The 23,663-nt window shown below is 36.2% G+C and overlaps 1 protein-coding gene across 7 annotated transcripts in view; it reads right to left on the reverse strand.

The window, feature by feature from the left end:
* Positions 1-23,663, reverse strand: part of DST (dystonin) — a 268,181-nt gene that overhangs the window by 38,581 nt on the left and 205,937 nt on the right. For 5 of the 7 annotated variants that reach the window (XM_037393114.1, XM_037393113.1, XM_037393112.1 and 2 more), the window contains 15 exons: positions 23,250-23,576; positions 22,992-23,076; positions 21,599-21,840; positions 20,373-20,579; positions 17,043-17,162; positions 16,758-16,865; positions 14,832-15,050; positions 11,594-11,797; positions 8,464-8,695; positions 7,886-8,112; positions 7,054-7,176; positions 6,217-6,318; positions 4,009-4,110; positions 2,697-2,870; positions 1,706-1,861 (listed from right to left, as the gene is read on the reverse strand). In XM_037393114.1, the coding sequence (XP_037249011.1) occupies positions 1,706-1,861; positions 2,697-2,870; positions 4,009-4,110; positions 6,217-6,318; positions 7,054-7,176; positions 7,886-8,112; positions 8,464-8,695; positions 11,594-11,797; positions 14,832-15,050; positions 16,758-16,865; positions 17,043-17,162; positions 20,373-20,579; positions 21,599-21,840; positions 22,992-23,076; positions 23,250-23,576 (2,628 nt within the window). The remainder of the gene's footprint in view (positions 1-1,705; positions 1,862-2,696; positions 2,871-4,008; positions 4,111-6,216; positions 6,319-7,053; positions 7,177-7,885; positions 8,113-8,463; positions 8,696-11,593; positions 11,798-14,831; positions 15,051-16,757; positions 16,866-17,042; positions 17,163-20,372; positions 20,580-21,598; positions 21,841-22,991; positions 23,077-23,249; positions 23,577-23,663) is intronic. The other 2 variants (XM_037393117.1, XM_037393116.1) reach the window with 1 other exon arrangement.

Below are 23,663 nucleotides of genomic sequence, written 5' to 3' on the forward strand. Positions count from 1 at the left end.
AACCATACAAGGCAAAAAGTACATTTGGGAAATGGATGCTGTTTTCAAAGATTTAAAAAAAAAAATATATTTAAAAATGCTTTAAAAACAAAAAAAAAAAGAAGAGAAAAAGAGAATATGCAAAATGGTTGGGAAAGGAATGGTGAAGCCCATGTAAGAAATTGAAGTTTATGACCTCTGTTTTTCATTGGGGTCTGGTTCAAACTCACCTCCCTTAAAATGCTAGCATATGGAAAAAAAATAAAGCTAAATACAAAAACCTTGAAATAAACTATACAGACCACTTGATGAAACAGCAAGTAACAAGTAGCCCTTGTATACAAATTGCGCATCACATTTGCCTTAATTCTTCCAAGAACTGGAAGAGACTCATTATTATATTTTCCTAAGAGGGTGAAAAAAAGGGATATTCACAGAAGCATATGCATCTCATCCCTTCCTTCCTGCTAAGGCTCACTAAGAACAAGGTCTATTCTTTCCAAAATTATTCAAGGGACAGATGTTTTTACAGGCTACCACAGGATGCACTACTGCGTGAACTTTCTAACCTGTAAACTCTGTTTTTGAAAAGGAAGTAGATTCCTTAATGTGTTTGCTGAACTCCTTCAGCACAGACATAAATGATGTCTGGAAGCTTCTTCAGTGGTAAAACACTTCCGTTTGCTAACTATATAAAGGGTTCATGGAGCAGAAGCCACATTTGTATTTTATTTTTTTAAAGGGCCAGTTTATAACCGTAGTCACATAAGACATGTAGATATTGTACTCTCCTCAAGTTCCAACTGACCACACAAAAGGCTTCAGAAGCTGCATAGTTGCATTAAGACAGACAATGAAAATACCTTAATTATCTGTGTACTGTCAATTTCAATCATTTCTCTAAAAACAAAATGAGCTCCAAAATACTTTTCACATCACATGCAGGCAAAAAACTAAATGGCAGATTGAAAGGAAAGAAGAGGACTTATGTTAGACTGAAGTCTTCAGGCCTAGAAAGAACGTATCATCATGAACAGCACAGTCACACAAAGAGGTAGGGAAGATCTCTTGCTCCTGGAAGATACTCTTCAAAACAAAGGCACAATGGAAGCAGTCTTCCATAGGCTCCAAAGTCACAATACTCAGTAAAAATACTAGAACTAAAAGTAAAAAGTTAACCCTACATTGTATGTAACAAAAAGATGGGGACATGGATACCCCTAAAGTTTGCCAAGATTTTTAAAGTATTCTCCACATTAGTTGGACCCAACTGAGATGTAATTTTGCAGAATTCCGAACAACAGATCACTCTTTTCTGAGAAGGAAGGAAGAAGAATGAAAGATGTGCATCAGTGATGTGCATTTTTTGAGACCTGGCCTAAAGAGAACTAATCAAGGAGTTTATTGCTTGAGGGAGAGCAGCAGGTTCAATAACTTCCGAGTTCCCTGGCTCAAATGAAGCTGAATCAAGGTGGAGACAAGGGTAAGCTGCTCTTTTTTGGCCCAATCCTATGCCACTTGCATGGCATATGTAAGGAAGGAAGGAAGCAATATGGAAGAGTCAGAGTAAAGACATCAGTTATTCCAAGCCTGCATTTTAGCTATATCTGCATCTTGAAAATCTCTACAGAGAATTACTTATTGAGTGCTACATTTTACTACAAGACTCATCAGTAATATAAACATCAAAAGAACATTTCAGTTAATATTCATTATAATTACATACATGATGTTTGGCAAGTTCAATTTCAATAGCCTTGGGGTCTCCGCCCACAGGTTTCTGTTCATTCAGCAAGTCTTCTGTATGCGCCAGCCATGTCAGTAACTCATCCAGGGCATGCTGGAACTGCCCCAAGGCTAACAAGGCACCTTCCAGCTTGTGCTATAGTAAAAATAAAATTAACAATAAAATGGTTTCACAATGCTATTGAATTGTCTTATATTACCATTAGTCACCATAATCCAGAGCAGAGTCCGTGCCTCTGATAGCAGAAAAATCAGGGAGAAACAGTTATCCAACACAAGCAAGTGCTTTATAGTTAGAGCTGAGTTAGCAATTCCCCTGTAAAGCTTTACATTCCAGGCTTAAATTCCTGACCTTCGAAAAACCCACGTAACCAAAGCAGAGCTAAGTTTGAAGGTACTCTCATCAGAGATCTGATACTAGTTTTTCATCACTTAAAGCATGGTGTCAATATAAATGCAAGTTGGTTCATAATCTTTTTAAAAACTTTTTTTTTTTGTGTGGAATGATTCAATTTAGAAAAAATATACATTTCAAAGCACTGCATCTTTAAATCTCTCTTTCACTTTGACAATTTAAGGAAAAGAGCACTGAAACAGTTTAATATTGAAGTTGTTGTTCTGTGGGTTGTTAATCTTTTTTCAAGCGCTTAGTTCAGCAGCTCGTATTACCTTTGCACATATAAGCACGTTTTCAATTGCTACTAAAGTTGTCATCACATAACAAAAATGAAATAATAATGATTTGACACAGCACTGCTGACAGAACAGTGACAAAAAATATTGCTAATGGTTTAAAAAACATTTAAAAAACCCTCAATAAATCATAAAATTCAAATTCTATTAAATATAGTTCTGCCATTTCCAAACTAAAAGGAAAAAATATGTACATTTACACCAACATTGTGCATAATAAAAAGCTTTTCTTGAAATCTAAGTCATGAATAAAGCCCACCACCTTCAAGTTTATTTACCTGTCTACTTATAATTTTTTCTTCTAGGCTGTCCCACATTAGTTTGAGCTCTGAGAGAGGGTCTTGAACAGTGTGCTTGTCACTCTCCTCTGTGACCTTCTTCAGCAATAGTTCTGCCTGATGGTTCAGTCTTTCCATTTCTATCTGCTGCTGATAAGCTTCTGTCTTAAATTGCTATGGTAAATAGAAAAAGAATACAAATGTATCATAAGTAATAATCTTCTTGAATATAGTACAGTACAGTGATGTATTGTAAATATATTACTGTCAACTTTCATAAATATGGGAGTTTGTTATCCAATGCTTTGTCAAAATGCTTGTAAGACACTGATGATCCAGACAGTCCTAGCTAACTAAAATACCCAACAACATCTTACTATTCTAGCAGATACTGCTAACTGCAACCAGAGGATGATAAAGATGACCAATAGGAAAGTATTCTCCAATAACCTCCCTGGTCTGCAAAAAAACCAGAATATATCTTGAGTAACTTCTAGCTCTTGTGGTTGTGATAATATAATACCTTAAACTTCAAGTAAAGTTATTCTTCAAAAGAGCCAAAAGCAAATATTCTTTAGTAGAACACTCTCTTGCACACACAACTTGGGCAGCCGTCTGAATACAACTCATCTGTGTGTTCTGCACTAGGTAAGATTATGGTTCACTTGAAGTTACATTGTAAAATAAACAATCTGCCCACAGTCAAAAAAATGTACAAGTGAGCAACAAAACCAAGGACGTTCCCTGATCATTATACATCCCTGTTTTTTATATATAAGACAACAAGCTACCAATGTCGTACTCAGTCACAGATCTATACAGACAGGTTTCTACGTTAGCCTGAAATTTTTATTTTCATCTTACTCACGTATTGGGAACATTGTGGTCTGTGTGAGCATTTGGCTAAAGCCTATAACGGCAGAAGTGAAGCTTTGGAGGCATTCTCTCAGAGCCTCAAGGAAGCTATTCATAGTAGAAACCAGAAAACATAAAGGTCATAGCAAAAGAACCCTGTACATAATAACCTTATAGCCTTTGAAAGAGACAGAATGCTGTTACAAGTATTTTCTGGGCTATCAGAACATTTTCACAATGTGAAGCCTCACCAAAACTTGAAATAGATTTTCAAATTAAAGGCATTTTAAAACTAAAAGTTTGCAATGAAATGTTACTTGATTTTTTCACAGATTCTTTTACTAGAAGCTGAAAATGAAGATTACTTTTGAATCTTGAGAAATACAGAAAAATACTAAACAACACAGAAAAATGCAGACAGATTAACATGTAAATGAAATAAACTGTTAGTTCGTACCTTAAGTTCCTCAGTTTGCTGCTTCACTGTCTCCAGATCTGTTCCAACTGGGGACATAGATGCTAACTTGCTGCCAGCAATGTCCACCCAGTCAAATATTGCCTGAAAATCACAGTATGAAATTTAAGCGTGAGCAGAGAAATACTGTCATGTTTGAAAGTTGTTTTAAGTTAAGTATCAGGTTATGTTTTTTTTACTCCAGAGAACAATATTGCTGTGCTCTTTGAACGAAAATAGCTTTCTTCTGCAAAACCTAGGTTTCTTTGCAATACAAGGGATTAAATACTAATTAAAGTAGTCCATGTAGCAGTTACAAGAATGTACATGCTGCAAGACTGAGCTTCTACTAGCACCAATATTCTGCCAGTACCATTCATGCTGAGTAGCACTGTACGTCTTGAGTAAAATCAGCAATTTTAATGACTTCCCTGAAAGGCAAATACAAGACAAACTCTGTTCTGCAGTCCTTCGGAGTGAAAATGGAAGACAGTAGCTTAATGATAACAAACTTTAAATGATGATTACATACAAACTTCTTCTGAAGGACGTTATCTGTGTAAGGAACATGGAACACAACGTGTTCCGTACATATTAGGTAGTAAAGGGCTGTAACTGAGCTTGACTGAATCACTATAGGATAATGCAGTTATAACAAATTATAATAAATTAAATCTCCCTAGTTCTGGGACTTTGTGGGTACTTCTTTTGAACTTGATATAATGCAGAACAACCTCAAAAATACTCTTATTTACAGATTAAGAACAGCTGTATCAATCTGGGTAATTGCACAGGCCAAAAAATCCACCTTTGTTAGGCCCTTTTCCTCCTGCCCATTATCTGTGATTCATTACAGACAAAAGTTTAGGACAGCCAGTCAGAGCTGCCCACTCTACACAGCTCCCTGAGAAAAGGAGAGCTACCCTCAACATGTTCAACAGGTTGAGGCAGCTGCAACTAACCATCTGCCCACAATACTTTTCATACTGTCTATTTAAATGAGCATAGGGTGGCACTTAAGAGTTCTTTCACAAAGTATCAAGCTTGTAGCATCTACAGTGCACAGCCACAGGAAATACAAGCATTAAACCAATGGTAGCGTTCCTAATGTAACCCTGGAAGTCAACCTCTGAGCAGTATGAACATAGGAGAACTTGGAGAAAAATACATAGTGGGGGTGCACTGGAAAACAGGCATGCTGCATTATTAGTGAGGAGTGTTCTACCTTCAGTGTCATGTGAAACTCTAATTTTAAAGATTTAATGAACCAAGAAAGACAATAATTCCACTGAGAAAAAAAAATAGTTTTGCAAATCTGACCATGTTTGGAATCTTTTCAGATATTTGAATCTCCTAGACACTCACTGACAAAAGATATGAGGCATGCCACTCTGCCAAAGCATGCAAAGAATATACAAAAAAAACCCCAAAAATACAGCACACAGAGAGAAAATATCATAGAATAGTCTGGTTGGAAAGGAACTTTAAAGGTCATCTAGTCCAACCCCCTTGTTGTTTGTTTGTTTGGGGGGTGTGGGGGTTTTGTTTGGTTTTTTTAAAATTTCATCTGTTGTAGTATATACAATGTACAAGATATCTTTAAAAAACTGCTGGAAAATTTACCTACAGATTTAAAAAGTTTATCATCTTCTAAAGTACTAAGAATTAGTATAATGGTCCAGCAATACTATGTTCACATCCAACTGAAATATTTGACTTACAAAAAAAGGTAGAATAAAACTGAAGTTCTTTGACTCTCCTCCACTCAAAGAAAACAGCAGCAAGCGAGTATATGAACCTGTATTCTGTTCTTTTCAGATCACGTCAATGTGTCACAACTTCAACTTGCCTATCATATGAAGTACTGACTATCACAAGAAAAAGTGAGCAGGATTACTGTGGATGTGTGATATCAAAAAACCTTTGCTCATCTCAATATAAAAGGGGACATTAATTTTGAATCTAAACAGTGCAATACATGCACAACTATATGAAGAAAACAACCCAACAAATTTATTCTTTAATGCCAAAAAAACTCAACAAAACCAAACCCAACCTGAGAAAAAAAAGTATCTGCCTACTAAAGAAAATAGTCACTGTAATCAAACCGATACATTACTTGTCACTTACCCAATCGCATGACATCTTTTACTACAATCACATTAAATCCTATTGACTCAAGATTGGGTTAGGTATATCACACCATCTTACCTGCAGTCCATCTTGGTATTGAACAGCTGCCTGCATAGCTTCAGCAAGCTTATCCACCCGTTCTTTCCATGTTTTGTTCAAGGCATCCCAGGCAGAATTCAGCTGCAAGTAAGTACAATTTGCTCCAATGGACAAAAGAATTTTACTGGTGTATAATGTGCATTCACTAATTATTCATTTCTGAATAACACAAACTAAGCATGAATAGTCCATATTCATCCCATATTAACACTCATGTTCTCCCTATCACTGCATAGTTAGTTTCCTTCAGAATACACTAGAGGCTCTGGATTACAAAAGCTGTAAACTTCAATACTGATTACCGAGTACGTTTTTAACATAGGGATTATAGTTAATACAGGAAATATTATTAAGTCATTTGAGGTTGCATCATTATAATAAAGGTAGCTTAAAAGAAACATACATTGCTGGACATTAGAGAAATTAAAAGTACTTTGTAGTCATCCAAACAGAATTGTCTCAGTTAAGATGTCTCACTTGGCATAAACCAGATATACCTGAAATTTACTCTAGCATTACTTTTGAAAAAAGTAGCCATCTACCATATTAATCAGTATTTTTACAGAAAAATCTGTCTTTTACAAAAAATTTAACCCCATAAATCAATAAAACAGAAGTGTATATACATTCTAATCTTATCTGAGTCAAGATTTCTTTAACTGAAAGGTAAACCTTTGTTTTACCACAAAGGCTTCAGGGGCGTCACTTGCCACAAAACTTTTTATTTTCAAGAGCTGTTGGGGGTGGAGAGGATATACCAATTTCATCTGAACAAGTATCTAACAGAACAGATTTATGCATCTGCATTTCCCATACCTCATCTATACTCTTGTTGACAATGGGTTTGTCAGGTTCTCCACAAGCAGCTCGAAGTTCAGAGCCAAGGCTCACAACCGTTTCTAGCTCCTCTTGTAGTCCATCAATTTCTTCTTTAGCAGCCTACAAAGAGAAAAAAAATCCAACACTGCTAATACTAAATTTAATAATCTATGTACAACTTTCAAGATAGAACACAACAGGATTCCACCTTTGTTTTCTTTAAATTTACTTCAACTTACAACTGCCTGCTTAAAATACAAGCATCCCTTTGCAGCGTCAGAGTGAAAACAACTGACATCAGTCTAAATTACAACAATGCCTTATGTTGTTGTTTTGCATGAGATGGAAAAAATAAACAGGAAGTTGTAAATTACATTTCTTTAATCAGAGCGTTTTCTTTTTCAGAGGTTATCATTCAACCTTCAAATCTTTAACTATCAGCATAAATAATTACAGGCTTAGAGCATAATTCATAGATCATCATATATCTGTACACCTTTCATTTAGATGTTATGTATTATTTGGGGAATCTAAAGTATGTATAACTTTTAAAAGCCTCAGTGACATGCTTATTATATGCATGTTTATAAACAGATATGCAAATAATAATGACAGGCACATGTTGCATGTTCATTGCAATTAAGCACTGATACATGTTATTTACTGTAAGCTCTTTAGATATCATTATAGTAGATTTCTATACGATTATCCCTCTTGGCCTCTTAAAAAAAAAGTTTCCTCTGGTATTATATAGTAATTCTGTCTTTTCTCTGCATACTGTAAATAAAATACTTCAAGTATTTTTAAAAAAAGAATACTTTCTACTGACCTCAGCAGTTTCTTGCTGTTGCTTGACTACAGATGGGTCAACTCCAGGTCCCTCCAGTTCTCGAATGAAGTCCTGAGTATCTTTAATAGTAGCTACAAGAGCCATATGATCACACCAAAACTTTTCAGCTAGTTCCATTACATCCAGCAATTTGGCCTCCCTTTCCTCAGTCAAGGTCTGGATGTCTTCCCAAATGAGGACCATTTGGTCTAGTTTATCTTGAACAGCTAAACAACAAAGGAACTAGATTACTACCTTGGCAAACAATTCTTGGCCATAAATCTCTCTACAGTTCTACAGCAGAAACATATGTGTACATTTTGAAATTTAGACTCTAAAATTGTTTCATTACAGGACTCCTTATAATGTTAAGTGGAAACAACCAACATGGCCTTTAAAAATAAAGAAAAGGTCATATCCATGATGAATTATTTTAAATGAATGCTTTGCTTTTATAAATCCTTAGCAGCTTCTCCAGGAGAACACAATCCCCAGATTAGTGGACATCAGAAATGAAGATTTTTATATGCTGCAGCTTGCTGCATTTCCAGTACATGAAACTTTCTTCAGTCTACTACCTTTAGCAGATATATCCTTATCAGCTCCTTCTGAGCGAGCAATCATTTCCTCCCCTCTCTGTTTAAGCGTCTCATATACTGGCTGAAGTTTTTCCAGATCCACTGACACATTCTTATTTTCACTGATTTGCTCTTTAATCTTCTCAACTTCTGCTGAGATTGAAGGTGGCTGCCTCAGACGTTCAACTATGCGTTTCAGACTCTCAAGAGTTGGATCTATCTTGTCATGAAACTGGGAGGGTGGTAAAGGACAGAAAGAAGTGGCAGAGAAATTAGAAAAAGAACAACTGAAAAGTGGCATCTGAAATTCTCTTGGAAAAAGGTACTTTAGAATTAATATATTTAACATCTCCAACATGCATACGTGCAACCTGCAATACCCTCCTTGTGGTTCTTCCCTTATTCTAATGTCTAAATTACAAAAATGACCTTGCAAAATGGTAATTCCTCTCAGATTTAAGAATTTACTATCAAGTCTGGGTTCGGTCCCGAGACACTCCACCTGAAGGTACTACACATATTGCAGAATCTACTTGCACTTACTCCTGTGTAATTCATGCAGTAGTTTGTGTCATATTTTGGAGAGCCATGGCTTTCTGTTTTCACCGTTTTAGGGAGATATTTACACTAAAATTAAATACACAATTTTCATATCAGGACCAGCATACTGACATATAACCACCGATTAAGACCTGGTACGTAAAGTCATTCCAAAAGACATTGTTACTGTCCAGGTGTTGCTTGTTAGTGCAGTAAAGGTACATTACTTTCTGCAACTCAAAGCATACAACAGTGTGTATTATATTCACCCACATTTGGCTGAGCCCAGGAAGGTACCCAGAAGCTCAATTACAGCCGTATTAACATGGTTCATCCCTTGGTACTGGTCCAAAGTTAGCCTTTACTACATGCTTTTGGATCCATAGAGATTCTTAAAAATATTTCACCATCATGCTCCTTTCAAATTACAGATATTAGTAATTGTGGCTGCATTTAATGATCCTCCAGGATGTACAAAAAGCACTCTTGACTACACTTGGGAAAGGTGCTAGAAAGAGCACAGCAAAACAAGGATTACCCTGTGTGAACAAATAGCTACATCCTTTCTATTCAAAGGAACATAGGCAATACGTACGTAATTACTTTTTCCCACCATACAACCCACTTCAAATCAGACTCTGCGACTAATGTTATGGACTCAGTGCTTTTGTTAGAAATGTGAATATCATACAAGGCAGCAAAATGTGTTACGAAAGATAAGTAGCTTTCTCACATACAAGACTCACAAAAAACTAATTGTGGCAACAAAACCTTACCAAGTGATAAAAACCAAAATTAAATTGACAATATTCAGGTCTAATTTTAGGACATACATGTTATATCTTTAAGTTGTTGGTGCATTCAAGGCCCATGCAAGTGGGCTTCCTTGTACTTGTACTTCAATGAATGAGACAAGGTGTTTTAGAACTTAAAAGGAAGAAAATGCAAGTCATTACAGCCTCTCCTTATGGCTCCATAGGTTACGTCCTGCCTTTGATACATAATGCAATTTAATATAATTTAAAACCTGATGAGTTAAGTAATTATTCTTCCAGGACTGTCTAGACAAACGTTGATGTAGACATCATAGTACAGAGCTCTGATAATATACATTTACGTATCTTAATAAAAAAAGGAGATTATATAAAATTACATTCTGGGTATTACAACATTTTGCTTTGGTATCTGCATATACATTTAGGTATAGAAAATGAACGTTAGCTTTAACATCTACATATACATTTACGTATACAAAATGAACCTTAAGACACTGCATAAATAATTATTTTCACAACATCTGATTATATTCTAGCTGTTACCAAAGAATGCATTTTTATTCCTGTTGTCTGTACTTAGTACAACATGTTAATACCTGTCACATGCAAAGCAGGGACTCGAATAATAAGTAAATAACTTGATCTTCAAACCTGCGCCTCCAAATAGGGGGAGGACTGAGCATTTATGATAAAGGAAAACACTGAATTTAAATAATCGGGCTTCTTTCCAAGGTGTCAATAAGTAAGGTCTTTAGAATGACTGAAAGTATAATGTAATGTCTATAAACAGTTCAAAAGCAGAATGATACCTGATGTAACTTTTTCCCTCAGGTTCTTAAACAGTCTTCAGGAGCTAGGAATATGACATTAAGTACAATGACCCATGACAAAAATTATTTAGCATGTGGGCTTGAAGAGAACTTTAAGGTCTATTTCTTTACTTAGTATTTTAGACCTGAGCAGAATATAACACTTAATCTCCAGCAAACAGAGAAAAAGGGGAATTTCCTATAAAAACAGCAGTACAGAACAAAGTATTTCATTCCGGTTTTTGTACGGGTTCATGGACACAGATTTACTGAGCTCTTTTCTGAATTTGGGGTTAAGTAAAAGATTTTCAGTTTAGGTTTAATCATACTTAACTCAATATTTAAAAGTCTCTAGAATGTGACACCTAACAATACTCTAATTGAGGTTCACTGCATAGGCTAAGATATGCAGCTTTTGTGGGCTCGATCTGAATTTTGTGCTTATGATGACATTTTGTTACATTTAACTGCTCACAAGACTTCTACGTAATAGTTCAAGCATACATTACATTAAGTTCTTGTGGGTCTGCAACAAAGAGCAAATGCTATTACCACTGCTAAACTACCTTCTAGTTCCACTCGTAATGGACTGCAACTAAAGCTGCCAAATTCTAGATATAACTACGCTCAAGTTAACTGATCAATAGTGACATCCATATACAAACAAAGCATCGGCTAGTAACCTACCAGCAAGAGAAAATGGAAGTGAAAATAAAATCCCACATTTTTAGACCTAATTTTTTTACTTAAAAATTAAGAAGTAGTAACATTTTTCAACTGCAGCAGAGTCATAATACTGACCAATATATAAAATTATAACCCTATTACTGCTCGAGAAACAGAAAAATCAATGCCATAAGCAGTGATATGAACATTCATAGGTCATTAGGTTGAAAAATCCAGATAAAACAGCAGTTTTGTCTTGATATATACATGTAAGATGGCAACGACTAAGTGTCTTTCCATTTGAATGAATCCAATTATACTTGAAACTTAAACTGATACCTGGGTACACTGAGAAATGGCCTCATCCAATGCCAGTGCTCGCTTTTTGACATCTTCCTTAATTTTACTGTAAAGGGTGTCAGCGGCCACATATTTCTCTTGGATAGAAAAACCTTCTCCTGGGCTCAGCTCCAGCAACTGAGGCCCGGTTTTGTTCATCTTATCTATATGAGGCTTGTGCTCAGCGATCAGCTCACGCAGTTGCTATAACAAACAAAAAAACTTATCAGTTTCTTGAGCTTGCACCACCACATTACAGCTGTCCACACTTCTAACACATCCAGCTGGCAAGAAATTCCAAACAAATACCCTTTGTCCTAATGTATAATACAAATATCAAAGAAAGTTAATGACTGCTTTGCCAGTGGTCGCTCCCATTCCAACGCAGAGCTATCCAGGCACGAAACACCACAATTAGAGATGCACTGGAAAAGGTCCATGCAACACTTTTGTAGGACATATGATTACAGGTCAAATATAAGATGCTAGCAACAGACATTCCCCATCGTATTTAGTACCCATGACAGAAACAGCAACAATATTCCAGACATGCATAACATCACCATGTATATACTTTTCATGTTGATATTTGTGTCACTTGCCGCAGACTTTCGTTGAAGAACATCACAGGAGGTGGTACTGGCATTGCAAGAATATTAATTCATACTATCCTTAATTTAAGGAGGGGGAACTAACACAAGGAAGTGTCAAACAAATAAGTGAAAATGACAAAAGGACAAGGAATACTGGTCAGTACAGTACTAGCAACCTAGTTTAGCAGTCTGGCCTCTGGCCACAAGATCCCTCTGTCTTCACAACAGTGCTATTACCTAATCAACACAAAGTTTAACAAGTAATTAATAAGTAAATCAAATTTGATCTCAGCTGTCTACTCCCTCTCATCATCCACCTCTGAATTAAGTCAAAACCGCAGAAGACTGTGCAGAGGCTTGTGGAAGTGAAAGATCACAAAGTGCCTTCCAACTTGCCCAAAGATTTGGGTTTTGTTTACTTGCACCCATAGATCTGATAAAAGAGGAAGTTTTTTCATGGGAGTAGCCCCATCCTTCCCTCCAGTTCTTTTTGTTTTCTCAGCTCATCCCTCCCTCTCCAGAAAAATCCCACTGTCTTGTGAGGAACTGTCCCTCTCAGTGCTGTGGATTCCACGCATTTCTGTCTTCTAGACCCTGTGTAGGAACGTAAGAGGCACATGCTCTGTTCCTCCCAGCTGAGAGTTTGTTTAAATTAATGAAGACATGGAAAAGAGCCTGTATCAGTCTCAGTATAAATAGATCTTCTTCCCTTCAACTAAGCTCCTTCCCTTAAAAAGAAATCCTGATACTGGCTTGCTTACTTGCTCCTCCCCAGAAGAGGAAAGGTTGAGAAGATTGAAAAGACAGTGGCCACGACTCTCTACAGTCCCCTGATGACAAAACAGCAATGAAAGTACAGAAACCCCTGACTCTAGCTTACTGAGAATGTAACTGTATCTGTATACCTTGCAACAAGAAAAATAATGTTGATTAGCAGAGAAGAGGTGAAACTAAGAACAGTTTGATGATTTTTAGAAAATCACTTTCTATGTTTTATTTTTGCGCACAAATAGACGATTTGATGGAAGGCCACAAAAGTGCAAATTTCTGGGTCCAAACCTTATGCTAGTACTCTGCTCACAGCTCAGTTCAAACCAAACTGACTGCAAGTTACTGACACAAAATCAGCTCTATGAATTCCATGACTTGGAAAAAAGTAGTCATCAGTAAACACATCAGAACAGAAAATGTAAGTGAATATAGAAAACTGTTTTCAATTCACATTCAGAACCTTTTTTTTTTTTTTTTTTTTAATAGAACAATAAATGATTTTGTCTTCTCCATGATCTACTATTGGGTAAACAATTCCAGTAAACAAGTATGTCAAATCAGATTACATGTTAAAATTCCTTGACATTAATCTTCTACTTAAAAAACAAATCTCAGCTAATAGCATAGCCCAGGGAAAATGCAAAAATAGCAGCTCATCTGAAGGGCCTCTCATGCAAGCAGAATGATTAAAGTAGATGGGGAACAATCCTGTAAGTAAAGCCAGCATGATTTGGTTCACGATGAGTAATCAAGATAGTTTCTAAAGCTCATGTTATATAGCTAGTCTTAATAGAGCATGCTTGTTCATTGTGGATGTAACAGGAAGACAAATGAGTGAACCCAGCGTTTACCAGTACATAAGAGTGGCACATCTTCATTAACTGGTCTCAGAGTAAACAAGACTTTGAAGCCAGGGTTCATCCTACCTAACCTGAGTCACTTAATTGAGGCAGCTAAAATAAAAAAAGAGTTACTCTATGCTCAGTAGGGAGAGACAGGATTCTCCAGTAGCCATACAGGCTTTGCATATGCCAAAACACGCAGGTTTTCAACCTCACCTGATGCATCTGATTCCATGTGATACTAGTAGCCATATATGAAATGTACTAATTTTATCCCAGCTGATTATTCCTCCATGTAAGAAAGCTGATACAGTGGCCAGCCTACAACACTGTTGCGCCTATTTTGTGATGTTATGGTAAACCATAATTTCTTTTAATTATTACATAACAAACATACTTGACATGAGAAATGATTATGGGATTGGCTGGAACACAAGCAATCAATTCCATCTTCCTGGCTCAGCTAGGTTTAGATCCAATGCTACCCACAAAACAAAAGCCAAATTTTTCACACGTGCATAAAATCAGCGTATGTGTATATTTGTAGATTGACTGTACACAAAGGCAGCATTTCACCTTCAGCATGCTGACAACAGGTATGCCAGTTCTTTAGATAGTCAAGTTTTACATTCTTTTGTTTCCTCCTACAATGTCCGATGTCTGTTCTTTCTGTTTATGGGTTTGGTTTGTTCTAATACTGACAATAATGTGTACTTTTAAATATAATTCTTCATTATTAACTTTTGAGTGCTCAGCTCTCTCACTATAATGACAATTTTTCCACCTTTAGAGCTCTTTTATGCTTATACATGTTTTGATGCCTTCGTCACAGAATCTTGTTTGCATGCACAGTCTGGGAAACAGTAGAGGCATGATTGAAAAAGTATTTGTTTTGTATTATTATCTTAAATAATTATTTTTTCAACAGAAGTATAACTGGGTTTGAAGCATTTAGCAGAGCACTCCACAATTCTAGGGAGAGTACTGCTTGGCTTTGACAGTTTTGTTATTCAAAACTAGCAAAACACTTACCCTATGCTCTTCTTGCTGTTGCTTTAAAGTTTCATATTCAAGGGCTGGCGCAGGAAGCTGAGAAATGATCATTTCTGTTTCGGTTAACCATGGCCAAAGCTCTTCATAAGTCTCCCAGAACTGGTTAACCAGGGATTGAGCCCGTTCCAGCTGGAGGTTTCTTTCAGAGTTAATTTGACAGATGGCATCATATTTCTGTAAGAGGCTTTCCATCTTTTTCTGTAAAATAATATTAACAAAAAATAGCAATGTATTTTTTTCCACAGGTCTGTATTAATTTCTAAACAATCCTTGATAATTAGAGCACCAAACCACAGTGAACCAAATCTAAATTTGGTAATGTTTCTACAGCACCAGTGTTTAAGGTGGACAGAATCAATATTGCGGGAGATATGAATTTGGCAGAGTAGTTTCAAGGTAATTAGAACATGTTCAATGATACTGATATTTTCAAGTAACACTTTATTCATAGGGCTTCTAGCCAAGCTGCAAATGATTTGACCGAAGATGTTAGTCCAACTTCCTCACTGAGGACGCTTATCTTCAGTGACACTTAGCAAAAACTATGTTTTCCACAGCATTTCTGAATCAAAGCATGACTAATACACAAAAATCTGTTGCTTTGTTTTTAAATCTGACAAAAGAATAGGGTATACTGTTGTGCTTGTAGCTTACAAACTTGCAACAATAATCACAAAACATTATTTTCCAGGTTAGCATACATTAGTTAATGAGGATGTGTTACTATTAATAATATAACTAAAAGGTTTAAACAATGTAAGTCTATTGTATTTGGGCATGTGATAATAGAAGTATCAACTAGCTATACATTTTTCCTATGGAAGACTGCCCATGTTACTACTTCTTTGAAATATTGTATGTGACAATGCACATAAATGCTAGCTTTGGAAAAACTAGACACATACGCAAGCCATTGAATGTGAAGTAAAGAATCTTTTTTGGCAGAACAAGCTATCCTTTCATTTGTTATGTCTTGCATGTAAATTAAGTATAGAGATGCTATCTAAAGGACAAAAAATAGCCTAACACACAGATTTACAGTATTTTTTACAAATACAAATATTTAATAAAGACTCACATAAAACTGCTCTCCCTTATGACTACATTTTCATAGACAGAACATCTTGTCTATTTTAAATTCACTTAAGAGCAAATGAAATTTATTCAGAGATCCTGCAGTAAAGCACAATTAGTGAAGTATTGCTCTTCAAGGAGGGTGGTCATTGGAAGGACTAAATTTATATAACATACCCAGCCTCATCACAATTTAGCAAAAAAACCCCAATCCCACAACTAATGCATTATTAAATGCCAATGTGAAAAATCCATTTCTCTACATAGACAGCGCCAACACAAGGCTCCGTGTCTGTGTGTAATAAGTAAAGGCATAAGAATGCCTTTCACTGACTGTGTTAGTCAACAGGATGGAATCATCTTGGCAAGTAACATCTACACTGAAATCAGCAGAAACTGAATCTTTACTCTCATTTCTGCTCATTTCTGCACAGCCATCTGATCCATCACAGAAACACAGACGCAGAGTGACTCTAGGGAACTCAGGAAGATAAAACAGCCAGATTCCACACACATCACACCAGATGACTAATACCTATTCACTCAATTGTCCATTGGCTAAAATACTATTTACCATGCATGCAGATGGTAAATGGGGCTCCAAATTAGTGTCAGACAACGAAGCAAGTACACAGTGTTTGCTCTTTGAACATCCTGAAGGACAGTGATACATACACAACAGCACTTTTTCTAGGATTATAATCTTCAGACCAAAAAAGTGGACGCAATCAATGCTTTTTCATTTGTGTTTAAAAAAGTCACTATAGGAATCTTTCTACTTATACACTGCCTACATATCTACCGTTGTAGCTGCAGTTTAAGGATCTTTACCTTCATGGTCTGTTTGTCTTCTTCAGTGCACGTGTTCATAATCTTATCCCCAGATTTAACAAGTTCATCTATAGAATCTTTGTGCCTCAAAATCTCCATGGTAAAAGCCTTGGAACACAATAAAAATTCATCAGCAAAATAAATAAAAAATAGAGTACATGCAGCAAAAACTATTTTTGAAGTGCATTATGACAGACGGAAAATTAAATCATGCCAGTACATTTTCTAGATGGAGAGTGTGCCAGCCAATAATTAACATGACAGTTGAAAATGCATTTCTTTTACCTTTTGAACTTGTAGCTGAGCTGTGGTCTGGTCTTGCTCAAGCCTAATATCACCCAGAGACATCAGTTTCTTTTCTGTTTCTGCAATCCAGGCAAATTCAGCATCAGCTGCTTGATCAAACTAAAAGAGAAGGACACGAATTAGTTCAGTGGTTCTACACACACGGAATTAGAATGACTGTTTCAAAAATTTTAAAGAATGAAAAGCATACTTTTGAATTGTTAGAAAGACAGCAGCTCACTTTCCGTATCAGGTTTTTATATAAATGAAATGCTACACCCAAAATGGTACTGAGAGATTGTAATACAAGCAAGCTTAATTCATAAGCACGACAAAGCAACAGAAGCAAATATATTTTTCCAAAGCCTACTGCTAACAGACATGAGAAAATAAAAAGGCTTATAATTTCAGAATTTTAACCAGACTGTTTATTTTCATTTTATTCTGCTTTCACATGTCTTTTCCATCTCTATGTTTATTATTACTGCTAGCGTTGCAATTATCTGAATAAACAGTTGTTTGATGTCACCCTTTTAATCTTAAGAGCTGCTCTGGTATTAAGTGATAAAGGCAGAACAATCACAATTTAACTGAGTCAGTGGCAAAACCTCACTGAATTTAGAGAAGACAGCATTTCATCCAAAACTAGACCTTGGATTAAATATGAAAATTCTTCAGGGCATTTGGTTGCAGCCAGTCCTTTTCCGAAAAGATTAACTTTTAACTACCATTAGTCAATGCTTAAATGTTTCAGAAATTACCTCTAAAGCACTAAAGTAATGAGAGGATTTAAAGGATCTGTTTCTTACTAATTTACAAAGGAGAGAATGAAATCCTGAAAAGAAGTCTGTGGAGATTTAATTCTTCTGACAAGTAAGACCAAATTTTAAAAAATCATACTTCTCTGCAGTTCAAGTTTATAGGCATGTGGCTTAGTATACACATGCTGCAGTACTCAATGGGGGCAGCTCTGAGATTAAGTCATAGAGAAACATCACATGTAATAAACAGATGCACAGAACAGTCATCGTAGAAACTACTAAAACCTAAGCTATTTATTTTCAACTCTGAGCCCCACTGCAATTAGCTGAACATTAATGACTGTGAGCTATTGTGAAAGCCTATCAGGACGTTTTAGGTCAGACCCTGTATTTGTGTTGTTGATATCCACACTCTCCTCAGAAGTTTCCTTCTGACCACTCCCAGTCCCTCTTGCCTTTTAAATCTGCTGGTCTACAGCCCTGCTTCTGTAACATAGCTGGAGTTCACCTTAGCTACTAAATCAGTCTCGTCTTAGCGGTTAATCACAACCCACAGAGAAACAGAAGAAGCAGTTCTGAGATTTCATTCTTTATGAGTCAACCTTCTTCATTCTTTATAATCCACTTGTGACATGAAAGAGAGCACATTCTTTTTCACTATATGCCATTTCTCATGTGAAGTAACAGAAAGTAAGCTTTGTCCCTAAACATTGTGACTTCCTAATAGAAAGGTGCGTTCTGAAACAATCGGCACTGTAACCATCAGCACAAAGCACACATACCAGTGATAGTTACATCCTAGCTTCAGAAACTGCAGTTCACAACAAAGCTCTTGGGAAGCTCATATATTTATGATCCAAATGAAGGAAATTAAGAAGGTGATTTATATCCGTAGGTATGTACTATTGAGAAAATATTTAACGGAAGGAACAAAAATCAACGCATGACAGTGAAAATTCTTGATTATATGGCATTGAGGAAGGACAGGACTCTAACCCCCATTTGCTGAGGGTATAGGATTTCCAACTTGTGTTCAAATAGAATATTAAGACATCAAAAGCACAAAATTGGTACTCTCTGCATCCAGATTTTGAAGTGTTTTCTTCCCATTATGTATGACAGTTATTTATGAGCCCTGAATTTCACTTGTATCACTATAAAACCATCTATTTCATCTCCCCCCAGTTTAACCAAGCATAGTTCATTGTGGTACTTATTCTTTTAACAAAAAATGATTGAATTCTGAACATGATGACATTGTGATTTGCTTCATGAATGCTTTCTAAAGCACACTCTACAGCTGCTTTAGCTTCTCCAAAAATATGTTTTATTTTGCAATCTTTCTCTGAGCTAAATGGGAAGTAGCTTATCCTTCACTGGAAGCGTGTTAATCCACTTGATATTTATCACAGGATATGGTGTATAGGAGCATACTGTGGCAATGCAAATTGGGCTGCAGTGGAGGTCAGGGATACGCAGGACTAGGGCGCAATGTGTGCTCACAACATTAGCTAGCAGAGAGCAGCTCTGGACCTTTCATGCCTGGACCTGAATCTGCTGAACTTGTGCTAGGGGATGCAACATATTCAGAGAATTCAAAAAAGTTGAAGGACAGCCAACATATACTCTCCTATCTCACCTTATCACTCAAAAGAAAAAATAAATCACCCTTCATTTTTGAGGATTTGGCTAATGAGACAAGATAATATTCATAGCAAACCCCTTAAAAAGAAACGTGATTTTTAATCTCAGCTATGAGGTGATCTGAGTTACTGCCAGCCTCTTTTAGTCAGCTTTCAGCAAACTTTGAAAATATCACACGTTTTCTCCTTGTCCTGTTAACTGTTTATGGGAACCATGAGCATAAACAGAAATCTCACCAACATTTTTATGCCCAAACTTTAGGCAGACACTAGAAAAATCCTCTTTCCATGATGCACCTATAAGCAAACTTATATATGGAACTATTTAGTGATTAAATTAGGCTGTCAGTTCTCAAAGCAAGCCCATATATATACAGTTCCTTGCATATATAGAAACCTTCACATAACAAATAACTCAATTTTTGAGCCCCAAGAAGAAAAGTATTTTGGATATGAATAAAAACAATTGTTATTTAAATCCTCCACTACAGCTTGAATAAGATGATCCAGCTTTTAATTGTAGAAAGTACAGAGGAGCTAGACAATCAGCTGATGCTAAAAGGTGTGGCAACTCTAGTGATTTCAGTGTGACATCCAGTAAAATTGGCCGGGGATCTGGACCAACAGAACATGATCTACAAAAGACATGGGCCATTCAGTTCTTACTTACACAAATTGCCATTTATGGAGCCACAGGATAGTTACAGCAATTTTAGCTACAAGACTGATGCCTGCCTTTTTGTTGACACAACAGTGTAGAGATTACCCGAGTTCTGGCATTCGTATCTTAACAGTGAATTCCCATTTCATTCAAACAAGCCTTTTGCTGCTCAAGCACAACAAACTTTTGGCAATATTATTAAAGGACATCTTTTGTTGAGGTGCACGTGGCCAGAAACTGTTGTTGCCCAAAGAATTTTCAGTACCTGCTGGGATCTCAGGATGGCAGCATCAATCTCATCTCCTTTCTGAGCGATCGTGTCACTCACTAATCTATAACGCTCATTGTCCTCTGTTATCATTTTGTCAAGCCCCTCTCTGGCCCTCCACGGCACCAGCTCCAGAAAGGCACTGCCGACTTCATTCAGAGTGTCCAGTAAGCCTTTGTTGTTCTTTGCTTCTTTTTTCAGCTCCTGAAAAAGGCCATTCAAAGTAAACATACCAGCATAAAAGCTGCACACGCACAGCTTGCACATGTTTGTTTGGTTTTTTTTTTATTCTTGCAGCTACTCCATGGTTTGAGAACTGAAGAGTTTTCAACACAAACCAAAGAGATAACTTAGCATGCTTATTTTCAGCTCAGTTGTATTAGCTTTTTGATACTGTAACCTGTTTGCTAGAAAGGTGTGTGATTCTTGAAGAGAATTTTCTACAGAATACATCTTAAATAGATTTCTCCAGTCAATATGACAGTCTGAAATTCTTCATAATTTCACAAGAGTTTTTAAAGAAGCAACCAAAGAAAATAAAACTAACAGATATTCCTTGCAACCCGCAACTCCATAAGGAACTAAATCACCAGGAAGTGAAATCAGGCATGCAATAAAGCAAAATATGAGGAATTCAAGTGATTTCTTAAATACGCAATGACTGGATTAAATTCCAAACAAATCCCCACACAACACTTCAGGAAGTTTTTACCTGTACAGAAGCTCCCACCCGCTCTTTCATTTCTTTTTAGCTATATGTAAGAAATCTAATGGAAAGATCTTTTTTAGCTTCCCCCGCTAACATCGTCCACACCATCCAGTTTATACTACAATTCTTCTCTTGAAATATTGTTAAACAAGATTACTATACATATTTTAAACGCTGACTCTCTTTATACTTTACAGGATTTTATCTACGTCACAACTAAAGAACCAAATAACTTCGACAACTTAAAGAGTTTTCCCAGGATTAAGTAGCTGCTACAATAAAAAGGAAATACTGTCCTTCTCTTGTGCTAAAAATAAACCTCAGCCCAATTTCATAAGTGATTATAACAGATGACTCTGGTAAGTGAATTTGATTCTTAACTACTGTGACATTTAGTCAAACAATCTGATGCCAAAATTAGTTATTCACAAAACAACTTCATGCCAAACTCAAATTAACACAAAACCTAGCTGAATCATACAGCAATTAATAATTCACAGGTTCTAAAACCTACTTTTTGTCTTTCTTGTGCTTGGCTTAATTCTTCACCCTTTGGTATTTGAGTTTCATATGAGAGTAACTCCACCTCCACTTTGTCAAGCCATTTGCAGAGCTCCTCGTGAGTGGAGTGCAGTTGACCTGCAAGCTGCAGAGCCTGCTCTAAGGTCTTAGATACATCAGAACTCAGTTTCATAATGTCCTTGTATCTTGCTTTAATGCCTTCCAGTTTATCTTGAATTATTACAACTTCATCACCTAAAATAACAGAGAGATGTTATTTCCTAGGATCACAAATATTTAAAAGGAAAAAAAAATAATCCACCAAAACCAAACCTAAATCCCAACCCCCACCCATTACAGAAATCTCAGTATTTAATTTATAAAATAACCCAAATAAGATTTTAAGGTAAATCCTCAACTGTTGTAAGTTATCCCACTGTCACTGAAGTCCACAGAGCTATGGAGTTTACCTCAGCTAAGGATCTGTATTTCTGTCTTTTTTCTGCTTTACTGAACTATTAGAAAGTAAGGACTTGACCCAATATTTAACTTGAATACTCTTTAAAAAAAAAAGCCAGCCTTAAATTCACAATACTTCTTACAAAGGCAAAAAAAAAAGAAAAAGTTATTGGAGCGTTATTGAAAATGTGAAGAATAAAACCCAACAAAAAGATTTTCAATTACTGCAGTATTTGACATCACTGTACACTCTCATTACTACCCATTTGCAACACAACTCAACAGGCTAAAATAAAAACAATGTACTGAACTTTAATATTAGAGTGTATTCAGATTTCATTATACACTATGCACAATGTCTAAGTTATGAACAGAAAAGGATACCCCTCGACTCCCAACCATATGTGTCTTTATTAAAGAGTTCAAGTACTTCAGAAGTACTGGAAAATATGGACAAATGCTGACCTACAGAACAGACACGTCATGTACAACTGGAACACAACTTTTCCCACAGTATTAGCTTCAATGGGTGAAGCTTCCCTCTTGCAATAAAACGTAGTCTAATACCTCATTCATCTGTGGATGCCTGCAGGGAATTGACTGCGTCCACTGCCAAACAGCCCTTCATTATGACTAATGTCCATAACTTGCTATTAGAAATGGAATGCAGGTTCACTAAAGTAATTTTTCACTAAAAATAATAAAGGATTCCTGAGCCAAATTCTCTACAGGCAAAAAAGGACTTCTACTCACTTACATTAATAGGAAAATTTGCCCAAAAACACAACCTACCATGACCTCAAACCTTTATTAAAATAAACAACTATGACTGCTTTAACCAGCAATTATGGACCAATATTTACAAGTTCCACTTTAAATTTTCTCATAAGCACCTATAAGTACAAGAAAAAAAGCCTGACGAATCATAGTTTTATATAAGCTCTCACCTGTTGTTTGCTTGAGAAGCTCTAAGCCATTTTGTATAGCCAAATCAACATTTTGTTTTCTAAGAAGAATCTCTTCCTGAAGATCCTAAGGGAAAAGGCCGTTTGTGTTAGCACAGACATAAAAAATTATATTATTCTTATTTGGAATAAACATATTGGCAATTTAAACAACGTATATTAATGAAAATAAATGAAGTATGAAAATATAAATCAAAATTAAAAATGGATTAAATAATAAATGAACAGAAATCAAAATACCAGTAGTTCAGTGTGCTGTTTCTCAAGTAATTCTGTGTTGCAATCTTGGACTGACAATTTGCTCAGCTTATCATGGATTTCATTCAGCCAGTTCATCAATTCAACTTCATCCTCCCCAAAAATCTGAGCATTGCTGTAAGCTTGCTGAAGAAGTTCAGACCTGCTGCTGCTCTTCTCTTGAATTTCAATGTATCGAGCCTGAGAAGAATCTAGCTTTTCCTGTACCATATCTTTATCTTCCCTGGAGCTCATAGACTTCAGAGACTGACCAGTGCTAATGGCCTGATGTAAACTCTTACTGTGAGCTAGGACGTCATCTTCTATGGCCTATATTTTTTTAAATAATGAAGAATAATGGGAAAGAAAGATCAGAAAAAAACATAACTGGAACTCAATAAAAACTGAATGAAAAAG

This window comes from Falco rusticolus, chromosome 6 (genome assembly GCF_015220075.1).
Source record: "Falco rusticolus isolate bFalRus1 chromosome 6, bFalRus1.pri, whole genome shotgun sequence".
Lineage (NCBI taxonomy): Eukaryota > Metazoa > Chordata > Aves > Falconiformes > Falconidae > Falco > Falco rusticolus.